The sequence below is a fragment of the Orcinus orca genome, chromosome 2 (assembly GCF_937001465.1).
Source record: "Orcinus orca chromosome 2, mOrcOrc1.1, whole genome shotgun sequence".
Taxonomy (NCBI): Eukaryota; Metazoa; Chordata; class Mammalia; order Artiodactyla; family Delphinidae; genus Orcinus; species Orcinus orca.
The window spans coordinates 91,631,402-91,653,237 of NC_064560.1; the positions used below are offsets into that span (position 1 = coordinate 91,631,402).

At 36.3% G+C, this 21,836-nt stretch overlaps 1 protein-coding gene and 1 long non-coding RNA gene across 2 annotated transcripts in view; one reads left to right on the forward strand and one right to left on the reverse strand.

Moving 5' to 3' along the window:
- The window catches only part of LOC117203819 (uncharacterized), a 188,837-nt gene that overhangs the window by 141,675 nt on the left and 25,326 nt on the right, over nt 1–21,836 (forward strand). The window lies entirely within an intron of this gene.
- IQCH (IQ motif containing H) overlaps nt 1–21,836 on the reverse strand; it is a 203,453-nt gene that overhangs the window by 117,985 nt on the left and 63,632 nt on the right. The window contains 2 exon segments of the mRNA XM_049706661.1: nt 12,192–12,320; nt 18,521–18,641. Of these exon segments, the coding sequence (XP_049562618.1) occupies nt 12,192–12,320; nt 18,521–18,641 (250 nt within the window).

The following is a 21,836-nucleotide window of genomic DNA, read 5'->3' on the forward strand; positions in this document are numbered from 1 at the left end:
GGAAGATTTTTAATCACAGTTTGAATTTCATTACTTGTGATTGGTTTGTTCATATTTTCTATTTCTTCCTGGTTCATCTTGGAAGGTTATACCTTTCTAAGAATTTGTCCATTTCTCCAGGTTGTCCATTTTATTGGCATAGAGTTGCTTGTAGTAGTCTCTTAGGATGCTTTGTATTTCTGCACTGTCTGTTGTAACTTTTCCTTTTCCATTTCTAATTTTATTGATTTGAGTCCTCTCCCTCTTTTTCTTGATGAGTTTGGCTAAAGGTTTATCAATTTTGTTTATCTTCTCAAAGAACCAGCTTTTAGTTTTATTGATCTTTGCTATTGTTTTCTTTGATTCTATTTCAATTATTTCTGCTCTGATCTTTATGATTTCTTTCCTTCTGCTAATTTTGGGTTTTGTTTGTTCTTCTTTCTCTAGTTCCTTTAGGTGTAAAGTTAGATTGTTTATTTGAGATTTTTCTTGTTTCTTGAGGTAGGCTTGTATGGCTATAAACTTCCCTCTTAGAGCTACTTTTGCTGCATTCCATAGGTTTTGGATCATCGTGTTTTCGTTGTCATTTGTCTCTAGGCATTTTTTAATTTCCTGTTTGAGTTCTCCAGTGATCTCTTGGTTATTTAGTAGTGTATTGTTTAGCCACCATGTGTTTGTATTTTTAATGTTTTTTTCCCTGTAATTGATGTCTAATCTCATAGTTTTGTGGTCAGAAAAGATGCTTGATACGATTTCAGTTTTCTTAAATTTACTGAGGTTTGATTTGTGACCCAAGATGTGATCTATCCTGGAGAATGTTCCGTGTACACTTGAGAAGAAAGTGTAATCTGCTGTCTTTGGGTGGAATGTCCTATAAATATCAATTAAATCTATCTGGTCTATTGTGTCATTTAAAGCTTGTGTTTCCTTATTAATTTTCTGTTTGGATGATCTGTCCATTGGTGTAAGTGAGGTGTTAAAGTCCCCCACTATTATTGTGTTACTGTCAATTTCCTCTTTTATAGCTGTTAGCAGTTGCCTTATGTATTGAGGTGCTCCTATGTTAGGTGCATATATATTTATAATTGTTATATCTTCTTCTTGGATTGATCCCTTGATCATTATGTAGTGTCCTTCCTTGTCTCTTGTAACATTCTTTATTTTAAAGTCTATCTTATCTGATATGAGTATTGCTACTCCAGCTTTCTTCTGATTTCCATTTACATGGAATATCTTTTTCCATCCTCTCACTTTCAGTCTGTATGTGTCCTTAGGTCTGAAGTGGGTCTCTTGTAGACAGCATATATATGGGTCTTGTTTTTGTATCCATTCAGCAAGCCTGTGTCTTTTGGTTGGATCATTTAATCCATTCACATTTAAGATAATTATCGATATGTATGTTCCTATTACCATTTTCTTAATTGTTATGGGTTTGTTTTTGTAGGTCCTTTTCTTTTCTTGTGTTTCCCACTTAGAGAAGTTCCTTTAGCATTTGTTGTAGAGCCGGTTTGGTGGTGCTGAATAATCTTAGCCTTTGCTTGTCTGTAAAGCTTTTGATTTCTCCGTCGAATCTGAATGAGATCCTTGCTGGGTAGAGTAATCTTGATTGTAGGTTCTTCCCTTTCATCACTTTGAATATGTCATGCCACTCCCTTCTGGCTTGTAGAGTTTCTGCTGAGAAATCAATGTTAACCTTATGGGAGTTCCCTTGTATGTTATTTGTCGTTTTTCCCTTGTTGCTTTCAATAATTTTTCTTTGTTTTTAATTTTTGTCAGTTTGATTACTATGTGTCTCGGCATACTTCTCCTTGGGTTTATCCTGTATGGGCCTGTCTGCACTTCCTGGACTTGGGTGACTATTTCCTTACCCATGTTAGGGAATTTTTCAACTATAATCTCTTCAAATATTTTCTCAGGTCCTTTCTCTCTCTCTTCTCCTTCTGGGACCCCTATGATGCGAATGTTGTTGTGTTTAATGTTTTCCTAGAGGGCTCTTAGGCTGTCTTCATTTCTTTTCATTCTTTTTTCTTTATTCTGTTCTGCGGCAGTGAATTCCACCATTCTGTCTTCCAACTCACTTATCCGTTCTTCTGCCTCAGTTATTCTGCTATTGATTCCTTCTAGTGTATTTTTCATTTTAGTTATTGTATTGTTCACCTCTGTTTGTTTGTTGTTTAATTCTTCTAGGTGTTTGTTCTTTACTTCTTCTAGGTCTTTGTTAAACATTTCTTGCATCTTCTTGATCTTTACCTCCATTCTTTTTCCGAGGTCCTGGATCATCTTCAGTATCATTATTCTGAAATATATCATTATTCTGATAATCATATCATTATTCTGACAATGATAATCATATCATTATTCTGAATTCTTTTTCTGGAAGGCTGCCTATCTCCACTTCATTTAGTTGTTTTTCTGGGGTTTATCTTGTTCCTTCATCTGGTACATAGCCCTCTGTCTTTTCATCTTGTCTGTCTTTCTGTGAATGTGGTTTTTGTTCCACAGGCTGCAGGATTGTAGTTCTTCTTCCTTCTGTTGTCTGGTATTTGGCTTTTGGGAAGTCTGAGGTTTTCTGTAGCATTCAGTAGGTGTTCTGTAGGAGTTGTTCCACATGTAGATGTATTTTTGATGTATTTGTGGGGAAGAAGGTGATCTCCACATCTTACTCCTCCGCCATCTTGAAGCTCTGTCGGGTTGCTTGTTTTCTTATTATTGAATTATGAGTGTTCTTTATATATTTTGGACAAAAAAATTCTTTATCAAGGCTGTGTTTTGAAATTTTTACTCCCAATTTGTAGCTTTTCTTTTTACCATCTTAACACTGTCTTTCAAAGAATAGAAGTTTTAAGTTTTGATTAAGGCCAAGATATTAGTTTTTTTACTCTTGTGGATTATGCTTTTGGTGTGGCATCTAAGAAATCTTTGCTTAACCCAAGAAAACAAAGATTTTCCTCCATTGTTTTCTTCTAAAAGTTTTATAGTTTTAGGCTTTACACTGACTTCTATGATACATTTTGAATAAATCTTTGTATGTTGTGCAAGGTGTGGGTCAAGGTTCTGTATATAGCTATCTTCAATTATTCAAGCACCATTTATTGAAAAGACTGTCCTTTCTCTATTGAATTGCCTTTGCACTTTTGTCAGAAATCAGTGTATATGTGTGAACTCTCTATTCTGTTCCACTGACCTCTGTCTTTATCCTTTTCTGATACCACATTGTCCTGATAACTCTAGCTGTATACTAACTCAGATAACATGAATTCTCTGATGTTTTTCTTTTTCAGAATTGTTTTGGTTATTGTACCATCTTTACCTTTTCATACAAATTTTAGAATTGACTTGTTAATTTCTACCAAGAAAAGTCTACTGATCTTGATTTGGATTTCATTGAATTTATAGACAATTTTGGGAGAATTAACATCATAACAATATCAAGTCTTCTAACCAGTAAACATGGCTTACGTTTCCATTTATTTAGGTCTTCTTTGAATTTTTTTCATTAGCATTTTGGAGTTTTCAGCATATGGATCTTGTACATATTTTTTAGTTTCATACCTAAGTATTTCATTTTTTGGTGTTATTTTAATGGCATTGTTTTTAAAATTCAATTTCCAATTGTTCCTTTCTAGTATATAGAAATTCAATTAATTTTGCATATTAACCTTGTATCCTGAAACCATGCTAACCTCCCTTATTCATTTTAGTGGCTTTGTGTTTGTGTGTGTGTGTGTGTGTGTGTGTGTTAGATTCTTTCAGATTTTCCATGTAGTAATCATTCTGTTTACAAAGAGATTATTTTATTTCTTCTCTTTCCATCTGCATGTCTTTGTTTTTCTTACCTGATTGCATTGGCTAGGACATTCAGTACATGTTGAATAGATGTGGTGAGAGTGGATATTCTTGTATTATCCCTGATCTTAGGGAGAAAGCAGTTGGTTTTTCACCATTAAGTAAGATTTTAACTGTAGATATCCTATATCAGTCTGAGGAAGTTCCTTACATTCCTAGTTTGCTTAGGGCTTTCAATTCAAATGGATGTTGAATTTTATTTTATTTTTATTTATTGTGGTGGTCATATGATTTTTCTTCTTCAGTCTATTGATATGATGACTTACATTGACTTTTTAAAAATTATACCATCTCTTTTATTTCTTTTTTTTCTTTTATTTTAACATCTTTATTGGAATCTAATTGCTTTTCAATGCTATATTAGTTTCTGCTGTATAATAAAGTGAATCAGCTCTATGTATACATATAACCTCATATCCCCTCCCTCTTTTGTCTCCCTACCACCCTCCCTATTTCACTCATCTAGGTGGTCACAAAGCACCAAGCTGATCTCCCTGTGATATGAAGCTGCTTCCCACTAACTATCTATTTTACATTTGTTAGTGTATATATGTCCATGTCACTCTCTCACTTCATCCCACCTTACCCTTCCCCCTCCCTGTGTCCTCAAGTCCATTCTCAATGTCTTTATTCCTGTCCTGCCCCTAGGTTCTTCAGAGCCATCTTTTTTTTTCTAGATTCCATATATATGTGTTAGCATACAGTATTTGTTTTTCTCTTTCTGACTTACTTACATTGACTTTTAAGTGTTGAGAAAGTCCTGCATTCCTGGGATGAACCCTACATGGTCATGATGTATTATCCTTGGTTAAGTTAGGGCTTGCCAGGCTTCTCCTCTATAAATTTTTAATTTTTCCCCTTTCCATACCCTATTATTTGGATATGAGTCATTAAGTCCAGCCCACATTCAAAGGAGGGAGAATTAAGCTCCACCTCCTGGAGGGAGGAATAACTACTTATATTATTTGGAATTCTTCTGTAAGTAAGATTTATCACTTCTCCCCTCCTTCTATTTTAACTTCTCTATGTCTCTGTATTTAAAGTTAGTTTCTTGTAGACCACATATAGTTGAGTCTTTTTTATTTATCCAATCTGACAATCTGTGTCTTTTAACTGGTGTGTTTAGACCATTCACATTTAATATACAAAGAGTCTTCACTTTGTACCATTCCAATAGGCACAAATTTGGTACCACAGTTTTGTTAAATAATACCAATCCCCCAACAGCAGGGTTCAAATTTCAGTTACTATGGTATAGTAACTGTCAGTAATGGCATAAAGCACAAACTTTGCTGCTAGATCTTTGTTCCACAAATCATTATGTAAGTGAAAGGTGCATATCATGATCAGTGATTGGCCACTGTGTATCTGCTTTTGGGTTCACACACAGACTGCAAAGAATGTAGTGGTATTGCCTTCTTTTCTCTCAATGATAAATCCACATGATTTTTTACAAAAATTGATAATTGAAAGGTAGAATCAGTTAACAAAGCTGAAAGTTCAGCAAAATACCCTGAAAACTGATAGTGCTGAAAGTGAAATAAAAATTGATTATAAGTAGAATTCTAGAAGAAATAGCTGACTATTGGAATGTTGATATTGCCACCATTCGCAAGACTCTGGTAATGCAGCCAGAGGAACTTTAAGGTTAACTTATTGACAAAAATGAGAAAAGTGGTTGTGATGAAAGGGTGAACATGTTCCAGAGGACGTGATGCCAGAAAAAAAAAATCACATTAAAGAAACCCAGAAGTATTTCATAATATTGAAAGTACAAAGGATAAAATGTTGGAAACTGGGCATATAGTCAGTGTACAAATATACCTATTGATTTAAATTTTATTTAGCTCTCAATATAATTACTGGAATACATTAAACTTTAATACTTAAAGTCAAGTATTCCATAGTCCAAATCTGGCCTGTAGCCTGTTTTTCTATGGTCCTCAAGCTAAGAAGGTTTTTTACAATTTTTAAGGGTTGCAAAAATAAAACAAAACAAAATAAAAAGAATATGTACAGAGATTATATGTGGCATGCAGTGCTTATAATATTTTCTATCTGACCCTTTACATAAAGAGTTTGTTCACCCTTGCTTAAAACTGATTCTTACTTTTTAGTGCACTTCTTACTTTTGGTGAAAAATACATTTCCTTCTGTAAAGAGTAAATTTAAAATATGTGTGATATTAAGAAAAAACTAAAAAAAAAAAAAGGAAATAGACAAATTTACAATCATAGTTTGAGACTTTAACATACCTCTCTTAGCAGTAGATGGAATAAATGGGCAAAAAAAATTAATAGAGACATAAATTTGAATAACATGATTAAGTTGACTTAACTGAATATATTCATAACACTGCACTTAATAAATGCAGAATATATGCTCATCCAAGTTGATCATATGCAAAGACCAAGAAGCAAGTCAGATTTCAAATAATTGAAAGCATACATAGTATGTCCTCTAAACAATGGAGTTAGGCTGGAAATCAATAACAAAAAGGATACATAGAAAGTGCTCAAATTTATATACTTCTAAATATTCCATGGGTTGAAGAAGAAATCGCAATGGAAATTAGAAAATGTTTTGAATTAAATGGTAATGGAAATATGACATAACAAACTTAGGGAATTTGGCTAAAGTAGTGCTTTGTGTGAAATTTATAACCTTCTGTTTATATATCAGAAACAAATAACAGTTGAAATTAATGAGCTAAGGGTGTGTAACAATAAGTTAAGAAAATATGAAAATTAAACCTCAAAAAAGTAAACAGAAGGAAGAAATAATAAAGGTAATAGCAGATACCAATAAAATAGAAAACAAATATCTAGTAGAAAGAATCAGTAACATCAAAATTTGGTTGTTTGAAAATAATAATAAAATGGATAAACTCCTAGAGAGACCGATTAAGGAAAAAACAGAAAGGCGTAAATAACCAACATCAGGAATGAAAATGTACATCACCACAGGTTTTACAGGTGTTACAAAAATAATTAGAGGATATTATAAACAACGTTATTCCAATAAATTTGAAGGTTTAAACAAAATGGACAAATTTCTTAGACAAAGTTAATTTACTGAACTGAAGCAGACAAAAGAGATAATCAAAATAGTCGTATACCTGTTAAAGAAATTAAACCTACAATTATAAACCTACTCCCAAAGAAAACTACAAATTCAAATGGCTTCACTGGTAAGTTCTTCCAAACTTATTTCTTTAAGAAAGAAATATTACCAATTTTATCCAAATGCTTCCAGAGAATATAAAAAGAGATGGTACTCACTCACTCAAGGCAAAACTAACCTGGATACTAAAACCTAAGGAAAACATAGGAAGGGGAAAATTTAGGACAGCCTCATGCATGAACAACAATGGTAAACAAAATATTAGCAAATGAAATCTAGCAATACATAAACAGGATGATATATCATAGCTAATTTGGCTTATTCCTCAGATGCATAGGGAATTAATAGGGGTGTCAGAGGAACCAGATAAAACAGATTAAATAAGAACCAGAGTCTTATAATACCCACAATGTCAAAGTTTCTATTGAAAATCACTCACCATACCAAGAACCAGGAAGATGTTAAACTGAATTAAAAAACAAGGAATAGATACCAGCACTGAGATGACAGAGATCTTAGAATTTACCTGACAAAAGTTTTAAAGCAGCCATCATAAAAATGTTCCACAAGCAATTACAGAAACACTTGAAACAAATGAAAAAATATAAAAACTCAGCAAAGAAATAGAAAGATTCCACAAAGAAATAGAATATATAAAGAGGAACCAAGTTGAATTTTTTAATTGTGTTAAAATACACATAACAGGGACTTCCCTAGTGGCGCAGTGGTTAAACTCATGCTCCCAATGCAGGGGGCCTGGGTTCCACCCCTAGTCAGGGAACCAGATCCCACGTGCATGCCGCAACTAAGAGTTTGCATGCCACAACTAAGGAGCCCGCCTGCCTCAACTGAGCCCATGTGCCACAACTAAGGAGCCGGCAAGCTGCAACTAAGGAGCACGCCTGCTGCAACTAAGACCCAGCGCAACCAAATAAATAAATAAAATATTTTAAAAAATACATGTAACAGGGAATTCTCTGGTGGTGCAGTGGTTAGGACTCAGCAGTTTCATTGCTGTGGTCCGAGTTCAATCCCGGGTTGGGAGACTAAGGTCCCACAGGCTGCGTGGTGTGGCAAAAAACAAACAAAGAAACAACAAAAAAAACCCCACAATACATTTACCATCTGAACCATTTTTAAGTGTATATTTTTTAACAAATTGAAATTTTGGAACAGAAAACTATGGTCATCTAAATACAAATTCAGTGGATGGCTCAACAACAGAATGTAGGGGGCAGGGGAATCAGTGAGCTAGAACAGCAGTCCCCAACCTTTTGGGCACCAGGGACCGGTTTGGTGGAAGACACTTTTTCCACAGACGGGGTTGGGGGATGCTTCAGGGGGTAATGCGAGTGATGGGGAGGGATGGGGAGCGGCAGACAGAGCTTCGCTTGCTCGCTCACCCGCCACTCTCCTGCTGTGCAGCCTGGTTCCTAACCAGCCACGGACCGGAAATGGACTCGTACCGGTCTGCAGCCTGGGGGCTGGGGACCCCTGAACTAGAAGACAGAAAAATAGAAATTACCCAGTCTGATCAATGGAGAGAAAATAGACTAGGGGAAAGAGATTAACAGAGCCTCAAGGACCTGTGGGATTGTAGCAAGAGATCTAACATTTGTATCATTGTAGCCCAGAAGGAGAAAACAATAGAGGGCAAAGCTGAAAAAAGTACTCAAAGAAATACTGGCTGAAAACTTCCAAAATTTGGCAAAATATATAAACCTACAGCTTCAAGATGAGCCAAACCCAAACAGGATCAAACCAAAGAAATCCACACTAAGACACAGTCAGACTTCTAAAAAACTAAAGACAGAGAAAAATCTTGAAAGCAGGAAGAGAAAAACAACACCTTACCTACATGAGGAAAAAATTCAAAAGACAGTGGATTTCTCATCAGAAACCATGGAGAAGAAAAGAAAGTGGCACAGTTTTTTTAAGTGCCGAAAGAAAAGCACTGTCAACCCAGAATCTTATATCTAGTGAAGATATCCTTTAGGAATAAAGGAGAAATCAAGACATTCTAAGATGAAGAAAAATTAAGATAATTTAGGGTCACTAGTATAATGACCCTAAGCAATGGCTAAAGAAAATTCTCTCAATTGAAGGGAAATGATAAAAGAAGGAATCTTGGCACATCAGAAAAGAAGAAAGAACGTGGTAAAACAAAAATATGGGTAAAAACAATAGGCTTCCTTTTTCCTCTTGAGTTTTCTAAATTATATATAATGTTTGAAACAAAAATTATAACACTGTCTGATGTGGCTCTAAGTGTATGTAGAGGAAATAAGCATGCAACTACCATGAGATCCAGCAATTATGCTCTGGGCATTTATCTTAAAGAAATGAAAACATATGTTCATACAAAAACCTGTACACAAATGTTTATAGCAACTTTATTCATAGTAGCCAAAAACCGGAAACAACCCATACATCCTTCAGCTGGTGAATGGTTTAACAACTGTGGTACACTCATACTGTGGATTACTAGTCAGCAGTAAAAAGGTATAAACTACTGATATAAGCAACAACCTGGATAAAATCTCCAGAGAACTATGCTGAGTGAAAAAAAAAAATCCCAAAACGTTACACATCGTGTGAGTCCATTTATCTAACATATTTGAAATGATAAAATTATAGAAATGGAGAACAGATTAGTGGTTGCCAGGGTTTAAAGTGGTGTGGGGTGAGAGGGGAGCGGCTGTGGCTATAAAAAGACAACATGAGGAATCCTTGTGGTGAAAATGTTCAGTATCTTGGCCGAATCAATATTTCAGTCGTCATATTGTACTATAGTTTGGCAATATATTATTACTGGGAAAAATTGAGTTAAGAGTACAAAGGAGCTCGTTGTATTATTTCTTACAACTGCATGTGAATCTACAATTATCTCAAAATCAAAAGTTTAGGTAAAAACAAAGACACCAGTAGGAGAGTGAAATACCAAGCCATAGAATAAAAAAATTATTTGTAATACATATAACTCATAAAAAATTAGTACCCAGAATACATACATAATTCCTATAAATAACTAAGAAAAAGAAAGACAACCCATTAAAAAAAAAAAAAGAAATGTTAAAGTTTCTAAATCACTTTACAAAAGAAGATATTCAAATGACCAATACACATATCAAAACAACTGCTCAACTTTATGGGTGATCAGGGAAATAGAAATTAAACCCACAAAGAGCTACCACAACAGAGTCTTCAGGATGGCAAAACAAACAAACAAAAGGAAATATCAAGTGTTGACAAAGATATATATGATCTGGAATGCTCATATATTGCTAGTAGGAAAATAATTCAGTATAAACACCTTAGAAAACTGTTTGGCATTATCTACTAAAACTGAGTATATATTTACCCTGTGACTCAGCAATTCTTCTTTTTGATATGTATCCAACAGAGACACATACATATTTACATTAAAAGACATGTACAAGGATGTTCATAATGGTGTTACTCATAATAGCTCTATGGTATAAACCACTGAAATTCCCATCAACAGTAGAATGGATACAAAATTGGGGTATGTTCATACATACATTCATACGTATTTATCCCTGATGCCTCTCTTTCCCTCACTCCTATCCATCAGCCAGTCCTCATGGCTCCACCGCCAAAACATAACCTGAATTTGTTCACTTCTCATATCCATTGATACCATCCTCCTCCAATCCACCGTCATTTCTCACCTGATTTACCAATATAGCCTTTTAACTAGTCTTCTTGGTTCTACTCATGCTCCCCTATGATTCATTATCTGTAAAGCAGTCAGAATGGTCTTATTAAAATGTAAATCAGATCACCTCATCCTCCTGATTAAACTTTTCAGTGAGTTCTCATTGTAATTAGGATTAAATCCACTCCAAATCATGGTTTGAAAGGCTGCCATACTGGTTCTGCTATAGTCTAAGGCATTTAAAAAGAAGATCCTAAGATATACTGAGTGGCTTAAACAAATTAAGAGCTTATTTCTCTCTCACACAAGGGTTGAAAGGAAGATAGTCCCAGGTTGTCAGGGCATCTCTGCCAGACTCAACCTGGAGTTCCATCTTTGGCTCCAAAGTGCTTGCTCATCACATCTGCATCCCAGCTAGCCAGAGATGAAAAATGAGAAGGGGAAGCCATGCCCAGAAGTTTCCCTTTCCACTTCTGCTTACATCCTCATTGTCTGGAACCTGGGCACATGGCACACCTCACTGAAAGGAAGACTAGGAGATGTTGTCTTTGGCCAAGCTGACATATGCCCACCCATGATTCTTTTACTGTGGAAGTAGGGGAGAATGAACATTGAGGACAACTCATAGTCCTGCTCTACTCTACATCATTTCAATCTTCTCTACCTCTCCAGCCTTATCTCTTCCCTCTCTCTTGGCCCTCTAGCCACGCTAGCTTTCTTGCTCATTCCCTCCTTAGTCCCCCAGGCCATTGTGCCTGTGCTGTCCTACATCTGAAATACTGTTCCCTAGATCTTTACATGATTGGCTCCTTCTCATCATTTGGATCTCAACATCTTCCAAGACACATTCCCTGACCCTTCCCTCCCAAGCAAAGCAGTCACTTCCTTTTATCACTCTCTAGTCCATGTTGTTTTATTTTATTTCTAGCACTTATCCCTAACTTAAATTCTCATTTACTTATCTGCTAGACTATAAGCACCATGAGAGTAGAAATGTTGTCTGACTTATTCTCTGTCAGATCCCCAGCTACCTTGGATAAAGCAAGCATTCAACAAATATTTGTTGAACAGAAGGATTAATTTAGCCAAAACCCCTCATTTTATAACTGGTAAAGCTGAGGCCCAGAGAAAGTAAATGGCTTGTGTGAGGTTCTGCAACTAGTTAATAGATTCCCAGGTCAGTGCTTTTCTCCTATTTCATCCAGCCTCCTCTTTGAAGTCTTCTATTATCTCACCTCTCAGCAATCATTCCTCTGAACACCTATAGTACTAGACTTTAACATACATTTGGTTTTCAGTCTATAATACTTTGTATTGTTATTTGTTTTTTATTATATTTGTCTTATTTTCCCAACCAAGCTGCAAATCCCTTGAAAATACCAACTTTCTAACACATAGAGAACACAGGCCCTGAGTAGGTATTTCACAAAGAGACTAAAGTTACTTTATTCAGTAAAGTGAAACTCAGATTCATTACAAGTTTCCTCCTGTCCTATTATTGAAGATAAAAGATTTTGGTAATTTCTGTGTATCCCCAACTAACATACAGGCAGGACTGTCTTACCGGTAGTCAAAATCTTACGTGCTTCATCAAAACTACGCAGAGGAGCCGCTCTGGGTGTAATGGGTGGATTCTGAAAGGTAATTCTTGCTGTTGGTGGAATCAATCCTTGTTCTCTCATACTTAAAATACCTAAAAAGGAAGGTTAGAAGAATATGAGTTTAACTTCAAGCATTTCCACAAAATCTGAACTCTATAAATTTCACAAGTATAACTTACTCTATTCATTAGTTTATTTGTGAGACTACATTTAGTGCCTTAATCATCTGCAAGAAAAAAGCCATAGTACTGTTCATTTAAGCCTAATCTAACCCAAGAAAAAATGGCATTTCTAATAATGGTATTATGAAATAAACTTGTACTGTGATAATTTCATTTTAGGGTAGAAATACAATTCCAATGCAAACAGAAACTTCTTTATACTTAATGACATTTTCAATTATTGATAATATTGGTATTCTTTTTAAAATACAGAGAAATCAGGTACAGTCAATAACTAAGGAGATCTTTGGTTCTGAAAGAAAGAAAATCTGTGTGCTTGAAATCATGCTCCTGTTGTTACGAGTCATATTTTATTTTTAAAAAAGAGTTATTTTTAGACATTTCTCATATTACCAGATGATGTGAATGCCCAAGTAGGTTGTTTTAGTGTTACTGGGCAACATGGTTAGTATTAATGTGACTAATTTACAATTCCTAGAACTCATACTGTGTCAATATGACACTGGTGCCAAGGTTTTTTAAGGACAGGAGACATTGTTTTAAAAAAATGAATAAATCAATGAGTAAATGAATAATTGAGCAAAACCTGCTGTGAGGGGCGAAACTCACATTTAAGGTGGATCTATGGTATTGAAGCCAGAAACCCAGAAACTCAGGGAGTACTTGACATAGACATGTGATAGGGCTTTAGCTTCTTGTTGCTCTCAGCTAATAGGAAGAAAAATAAAGAACTCTGGCTCTCAATGAAATCCAAGTAAAAAACTGTGTCCTAAACTGGACTAGGTTGAAGAAGTTGGCACGCATCCTAAGAGGGATAAATATTGTTTTCATTTGCTTTATTATCTCTAAGGACTATATTATGTCACATTCAGGAAATTAAAGTCTAGGGTTGTGGGAATTCAGAAGAATGATCGCTGAGGGATGGGAGAGCTGAAGAAGACTTCACTAAGAACAATGATTCCAAAACAATGATGGTAAATGATTCTAAAACAATGATTCCAAAGAGAAGTCTTCAGTTTACTTACTGCAGGATTATCTGGGGCAAGAATTTATTATTAAAAATGGAGATTCCCGGGCCCCATCCCAGACCTGTCCAAATTTCTGAGGCCCCTGGGAATCTGCATTATGGAAGCCTCCAGGAGATGTTTATGTGCATTGAAGTTTGAGAATCACTAGAATTGGGGCCAGTGATCTACATTTTAAATAAGCACTCCAGGTCAATCTTTTGCACTGTTAAAACTTAAGAACTACTGATCCCAAGTACAACTCTTCAAGCCCTTTTCAAAATTAGTACTCCAGGTTTTAATTGTTATAACACCAGAATTTAACTACATTAAAATATGAAGACTAATTCTCTGTCCTCACAAATATTTTCCACCTATAAATATCATATCCCATGTCCAAGAACTGTGCCTACTTTGCAGATGTGGAAAACAGAGCTGCTTCTAATTCAGTGTATTTTCATTACTAGAATGAGTTTCATTCTCTGAGAATCCCAAAGAATATGAGCATGATTTTAACCCTTGCTTTAGTACTAGGTGAAGCAATTCACTTAATTTTAGACAAACACACGTGTGCATTTACCATCGAAAGGAAAAAGTTATGATTTTGGAATAAGCAAAAGAGATTACTGGTTATCTTTTCATCAGAATGCTGGAAAGTCTGGAGATTATCTGACCCTATAATCACCTTTGTTTTTGATTAATCTCTTTTACAATTCTGTAGAGATTAAGGTTAGTTTATAGAAGACCAAGAGCAGTGCAAATAATTCTTGTTTATACATATGCAAATAAATTTTGTCACATGGAGGGACAGTACTTTCCCTACCCCCCAAAATTCAGTTCTGCATGCATTTGCAAATTTATTTCCAAATTTTTGGTTTGTAAATTTGTCTGCTGTTTGAATTCTTCTTTGAATCAATTGTAACATTTTACTGGTTCCCTCATTTAATTAATGAGTTAAACAGAATCTTTGATGTGTTCATTTTATAGTTGTATAAGAGTCATGGTTTTACTTTCAAAAATATATATCCTTTAACAATTTTGGAGATCCCACCAAGATGAGCAAAAGATTCACCTGAAATTGCCAGAAAAGGTACATATCACAGGGAACCAAGCCAGGCACTTATTTTCTTGGCACCCATAGGTGAATTCAAAGTGGCAATAGAACTTTGCTGACTCTTGTTTCTCTAATTTTGATATTACTCCATATTAATGGCTGATAAGTTAGTCCTTGTTGGTGGCTACAACTGAGAATTTGGTGAGTTTTGTAAATGGATCTTACAGAGATCTATTCCCTATCGAGTGAGAGACAATAGAGAATATGGTTTGTAGACTTCTGTTTGTCTATGTGTGTATTTTGAGCTCAATTCAACTAGGAATTTCATACCCACAAGGAAGGAGACTAACTTTTTGCTATCTGGACCATTACATTTTTGTGTTTCTGTGTTTATTTTTCGTTTGTAGCTGAAATTGTAGGATTGAAGCTTTAAACTCTCTCTGATCTGTAATTCAGAAAGCCCTTTATTTCTCATTGTGAACGTAGAATGTTTTCCTGTCTCCAGATGGTATTAATAAATTAGATTGTAAAGTCTCAAATTAAAGGAGCTGTGTTCTGATTGACTTACAGAGAGAAATGAGCACTTACAGGAATTGAATATTCCTAAAATTCCCAGAAAATAAGGAAATTGAACTTCTACTACTTTAGATGAGCTCCCTCTCACCTCCTGAATTCAGAAACTCTGACTGAGCCTTCTTACTTTTCATGGCAATATGGGTTATTTGCATAGTTTCAATAAGAAACTTTTCTTCTTTTATTAAGATATAATTGAAAAAACTGCTTATGCAACCAAGAACTTGCCTGGAATTTCATATTTAAGAATGATGTTATTAGTCAGGTATAATAAGTTACATTTAAAGAACTAAGCTTGACTTTATGGAACCAAATGCTTCCAAAGCCCTCCCAGAAAAACTGGCCTGATACATGGCTTACAGGACTTCCATCCTTACAGGTGGAAAGGAATGTCATTTCCCAACAGGTCCAAGAAGCTTAGGATATTTGGAGCATCTCTAGAGGAGAGGAATGTACCCAAATTTATAGGTTCTGTAGTTGAAATATGGTGGACAGAGTTTCTTGGGCTTGATTTTCTAACCTCAGTATAACAAGTAATAGAGGATTTAAAAACTTCAATCTGAGATTCCTTATGAAAACTTCCAACAGAGCAAACTTAAGATGGCCTATGTGGTGATTAACATTCTTGCTGCACCTATGTAAATTATCAGGCCAAACCTAATGAGACCAGCCTTATTTTGTGAATAATTTTTTAAGATCATTTTGTATCAAAAATGGGGGAAGATTATAGGAAAATTTTTTTTTATGTTTTAGAATAAGCAAAAGAGATTACTGGATACCTTTTCAATGGAATGCATTCAGGAACTATCTGAACCTAGTCTTTGACTAGGCTATTTTACAATTCTGTAGAGATTGAAGTTAACTTGTGGGGAAAAAACTGATAATAATGCAAATAATTCATATCTATAGACATGAAAAAAAATTCTGTCTGGTGAAGGGACATTCCTTCTTTCCATAGAAATGTCAATTTTCCATCTATTTGCAAATTTATTTCAATTTTCCTGATCTACAAAGATATGTTCTTTGGATTCTCCTTCAGACCAGTTGTGACAGCTTACAAATTCTCTCCTTTAACTGATGAGTTAAGTAAATAAAATCTTTGACACGTGTTCATTTGTAAGAGAGTCAGGATTTTACCTGTTTTTGAAAATCATCCCTTAACACCTTTGTCTCATTTAATTTTCAAACCTCTCTCACTTTCCTGTTGACTAGATTAGGAATTAGAAATTCATTCATTGTGTCAGTCATTCAACCAATATTTAAGCGCCTGTTATAATATCCCCACTCAGGAAATATTCTGGAGAGTGGGAATTCAATGGTGAACCAGACAGACCTCATGGAGCCTTTAGGGGTGGAGAAGACATTAAATAAATTCACAAATAAATATATAATTACAAACTGTGATCATCTATAAAGGAAAAAGACAGATGCTTGAGGAAATGACTTCTACAGGCAGAGGTAAAAGCACTTGTGAAGGCCTGATGTGAAAAAGTGCTTGGCCTGATAAGGAAGAGAGAGAAGTCCCATGTGGCTGGAGCACAGAGAAAGCAGAATGAGATGAGAATGGAAGGGAGGCCAGGTCAGGCATGCCTTGTTTATAGAGTTTAGAGTTTATTCTAAGATCAGAGAGCAACTTGCCCACTGTCACACAGAGCCTAAACGGAACATTTTTATTATGAGACATATTCTTAACCATTGTGGAGGGGTTGGGGGAGCTTTCTTCTTTGGATTTAGCAAGATAATTCAAGAAGAAGTAGAGAAGTTTGCCCTGCATTTTCCAGAACTATTCTCTCTTCTGGATGTTGTTCATCTTTCACCACATGCTGGACTTGTGTAGGTCTGGGATGACTTAAATGACCGATCAGAGCATCAGGACATGTAAAAGTCTGGACACTCTATCTACATTTGTGTGGCTTGTGCTTTCCTGGTGTTCATATTACCTTGCACAGTACCAGACATATGGCAAGTACTCAATAAATGTGTTGATTAATTGGTTAATTAATTACAAATATTATGGTAGGCCATGTGTTCTCTGGCAGATAATTGAGGGATGAAAATACGATGTTTTTCTGGACCAAGTTGCCATGGCTCTAGATTTACCTTTGTTTTGCAGCAATTTTTTATTGTGTCTATCGCTAAAGCAAGTATAGATAGATTGATTGATTCATTCATTCATTCATTATTTTACTCATCTTAATTTGACCCAGGAAGAATGTAAGTGTTTCTAAAGCAAGAAGTAGAAACTCTGCTGAAGTTTTCCCAGGGAGTAAACATTATGTAAACCAACTAAAAGCATGTGTCACAAAGATTTCTAAACAACAAGGATTTGTAACTAGGAAAGTAACTGTTACAGTTGCAGGAAGTTTAATCAATTAAGAGACTTATAATGATGCAGGGCTGTCTTGAGTTTTGCTGTACCCCACCACTGACTGGGTCAGCAGACCAGGAGCTACAAGATGGGGGACTTTAAATCTTCAGGTACCAGAAGAGCCCTGGGGAACCAACTTTAGATCCAAAATACTCCAGACAACAGTTAGAAAGTGAGATAGAAATAATTAAAGATCATCTCACTTGCTCATATTTGAGGTACAAAAGGTGATCCACTTAATTCTTTAGGGGGACTTCCCTGGTGGTGCAGTGGATAAGACTCCACACTCCCAATGCAGGGGGCCTGGGTTCGATCCTGGTCAGGGAACTAGATCCATGTGCATGCTGCAACTAAGAGTTCACATGCCACAACTAAGGAGCCCTGGAGCTGCAACTAAGGAGCCCACCTGCCATAACTAAGACCTGGTGCAACCAAAAAAAAAAAAAAAAAAAGAATTCTTTAACATGTCAGCCAATTAAGTATCAGGGAGAAGTAAAGAGGGTTACACTTGTGACACTCAGTCCTTAGTCATTTGCTTACTCTTTCATTTGCTTACTCATTCAACCAACAATTTAGTATCTACAAAATGCTAGATATGGTTCTAAGCACTGGGGATACTGAGATAAAGATGACATGACCTTTTGCTTAAAAAACAAGAAATCCACTGGTTTCACAAACTCTGGTATTTCGACTAAGACATGCATAGTTTAAATGCTAATTGCATAAATTCTGGCTTCATATTTTTGTATAATAGTATATTGAAATAAGTTTTTAAATGCTATCGGAAAAACATCAGAAACTATCTGCTCAGAAGCTTGAAAAATTATAATAATATCACTTAAACAAAATAATAATTTTAATGTGTAATAACATCAACATCTAAATCAATAGTAAATCTATAGAATCATGGATTTTAGAGGTGGGAAGGGACTCTAGTCCAACCTTCTGATTTACAGAGAAGGAAACTCAGGCTACAGTGAGGACTTGACTTGTCTGAAGTCATCTTGGAGAATTAGTGGCTGAATCCAAATTCAAACTCAGGCCCCCAGTCCCACCTCAGTGCTCTTTCCCTATGTTCCTAAACATATAAAATGGTTATGGAATCACTAACCTTTATTGGCATCCACTTGTAAGACTGGCACAGGGGTGAAATAGGGATTCGTGCGTTGAGAAGCTGGCAGAACCGTGAGGTTGGATATGGTGGACCCTTTTATTAACTTCTGAGCCTTCACCTAAATGATCAAAAATTTGTTTTCAGCAGACATTTTTTGCCTTCAAAATGAGCACAGTTTTCTTCTTGTAAACAATAAATAAGATTATGAATCGTTTCATTAAGTTTTAATAAAGTAGCAATATCAGCTCCAATTTTATTGCTGATGAGTACCCTGTGCTATTGTCTACTGTAAGGAGTTTGTGTAATTTAAAATAGTTAATTAAATCCAATTAACATGTTGTGATTTCCACTATGCAAAGTCAGTATAGTAGTTAATAAAGGAACTATTAAGATTTTGTTCAATTTTAATGACTAAAATATAAAAGTGCTAAATCTTGACAGGAGGCTTTGAATACAGCAAAGTTTTATACAGGCAGATTTTCTAGGAAATACATATTAGAGTTTTGAGGATAAAGAAAAACTGGGAGAATGTAAAGATAAATCTATCAGTCAACATTAACAGGTTAAGGATAAACTCTGAGCATACTCTTGCAGATCTTAGAAATGGTTAAAGACACGATGTCTAGATCACTTACAGTAGATATTACTTTTCCTAAAGTCATTACATGCTTTTATTATAGTTATGAAATATGAACTGTTTCTATTAAATGGTTTCTAGATTTCGAAGATTATAGGTATTGCAAATAAATCACATTTAATTGTAGAGCCCAAGCACATTATTTTACCTTTATTATAGGAGGTTATGAATTACCTGGACCCTCTCAGCAAGGAAGATGCAACTGTTTGGTATTTATAGACTGTTTTAAATTTTCCAGTTGTTTTCCAAACATTAATTAATTTGCACAACTTCCAAGGGAACTAGGTAATGGTTTGCTATTTAACTAATAAAGAGCCAAGTCAGAAAGCTTAGTAGATTTGTCTCAGGTCACGTAGAGTACTAGATATGCAAAGATTATTCAATTTGAAGATTAATCTGATTCTGCATTAGTGAAACTTGCCATTGGACTCAGTTGTAGTACATCTTATTGTTCATCAAGGTCATGATGACCTTAAGGAAAAAGAAAGGGAAAGTTTCATCAAGACTCTGGGGAGAAAATCACTTTGCAAAATAAATATCTACTGGCTGAGAAATGTCTGTGAACAAAGTTATTTTAGGGCCATACTGCCAGGATGTGGTACTTAAGGGAAACTATAAGCAACTACCATCCTATGGACACCAAAACCTTTGGCGATGTTTGGTGAGGACAGTTTAAAATGACTACAAATAGGATTTTTAACAGGAAAGAGCAGACTGTTAATGCAATCGGTTTCCTTCCAGGCGAGTGGGAAGAGGAAAGGTCAGTGCTCTGGGTCTTGCCTTGATGAGAGTGTGTATGCACATTGTGTGATTATGGAACTTCTGTCTTGCTGATGCACCTTGGTCTCCTTTCCTCACCCTCAGCTCTCCTTTCCCCACCTCACCTCCAGAGAGGAGTAGTTTCCAGGAGCTCCTCCTAACCAGGGAGGCTGAGATAATCACCCAGTGTACTGTGCTCCAGACATGGCGCAGGCATAGCTGAGGACACTCAGTATCAAAAATGGAAGAGTCTCCAGTTATCTGATTGATCTCAGGGTCAGGGAGGCAAAGGTAAATCGAAGGAAGAAAGATTCCACTTAAATAAAATTGTCAAGTACTGTGAAGGTGTAAAATACAGTTTTGGCAGTTTCGGGGCTTACAGCATCATTTATCTGGATTTTCTGAAAGCCTTTGACAAAGTACACCTGACAACCTGCTCTTGAAAGCTAAAGTAGCAGGATCTGACATCAAACACAATGTAAAGTGTGACACAAAGATGAGGGTGGAAGGCAGATGATGTTCGGATTCTCTCAGGCAGTCAGCACATTCATAACACTGGTTTCTTTAATTCTTTACATTGCATAAATCTCAACAATGTAAAAGCCAGACCCAAGGTCTAGGGCTGTGCTGAAAAGGCAGTGAGGTGTGTATATGTGTGTGTGTGTGTGTGTGTGTGTGTGTGTGTGTGTGTGTGTGTAGGGGGCATGGAGGGGTGACATCCTGGCGAGTTTACATTTCTGCATATGCTTGGTTGGAAGAAGGATGGTAACAACCTTCAGCGTTTACTGAGCATTTACTATATAACACTAACTTTAATACAATAAGCATTAAATTTCATGAGCAATGGAAAATCTAAGAGCTATGAGAGTGCAGAAGAGGTAGTAATTAACTCTGCCTGCTGGTATTGCAGAAGGCTTTGCAGTGACTCTCAACCCTGGCTGTATATTAGCATCACTCAGGGAGCTTTTTAAAAATACTGCTGCCTGGGTCCCAACCCTGGGCAATTAAATCAGAATAGCTGTGCTGGGGCCTGGGCCTCGGTATTTTTATAACGCTCCCTAGGTGATTCTGCTGTGCAGCCAAGGTTGAGATGTACTGCAGTCAGTGATACTTAAATTATGTCTTAAAAGAAGCACTGAATGATATCCCATAGAGAAGAGGATGCAATTGTAGGTAGAAAGAATGGTGGCGGCAAAGCAAAATAGCATACAAATGCATGAAGATCTCATTGAAGATGAAGGGCTCTGTGTGGCTGGAGTATGTTGTGTGTATCAGGAGGATAAGGTGGGGGATGAGACTGGAAAGGTAGGTTTAGATTAATGCAAATTAAAGAAACCGGCTTTATGAATATGCTGATTGCCTAACAGAAGTTGAGTATCATCTGCTTCTGGCTTCTCTCTCTCTCTCTTTTTTTTTTTTTTAAAAATAATTAATTAGGGCTTCCCTGGTGGCGCAGTGGTTGAGAGTCCGCCTGCCGATGCGGGGGGCGCGGGTTCGTGCCCCGGTTTGGGGGGATCCCACATGCCGCGGAGCGGCTGGGCCTATGGGCCATGGCCGCTGAGCCTGCGCGTCCGGAGCCTGTTCTCCGCAACGGGAGAGGCCACAATAGTGAGAGGCCCGCGTACAGCAAAAAAAAAAAAAAAAAAAAAAAAAAAAATTAATTAAAAAAAAAAATAATTAATTAATTAATTTTTGGCTGCGTTGGGTCTTCGTTGCTACGCAAGGGCTTTCTCTAGTTGCGGCGAGCAGGGGCTACTCTCGGTTGCGCTGCTCAGGCTTCTCATTATGGTGGCTTCTCTTGTTGCGGAGCATGGGCTCTAGGCACGTGGGCTTCAGTAGTTGTGGCATGTGGGCTCAGTAGTTGTGGCTCACAGGCTCAGAGCGTAGGCTCAGTAGTTGTGGCGCACGGGCTTAGTT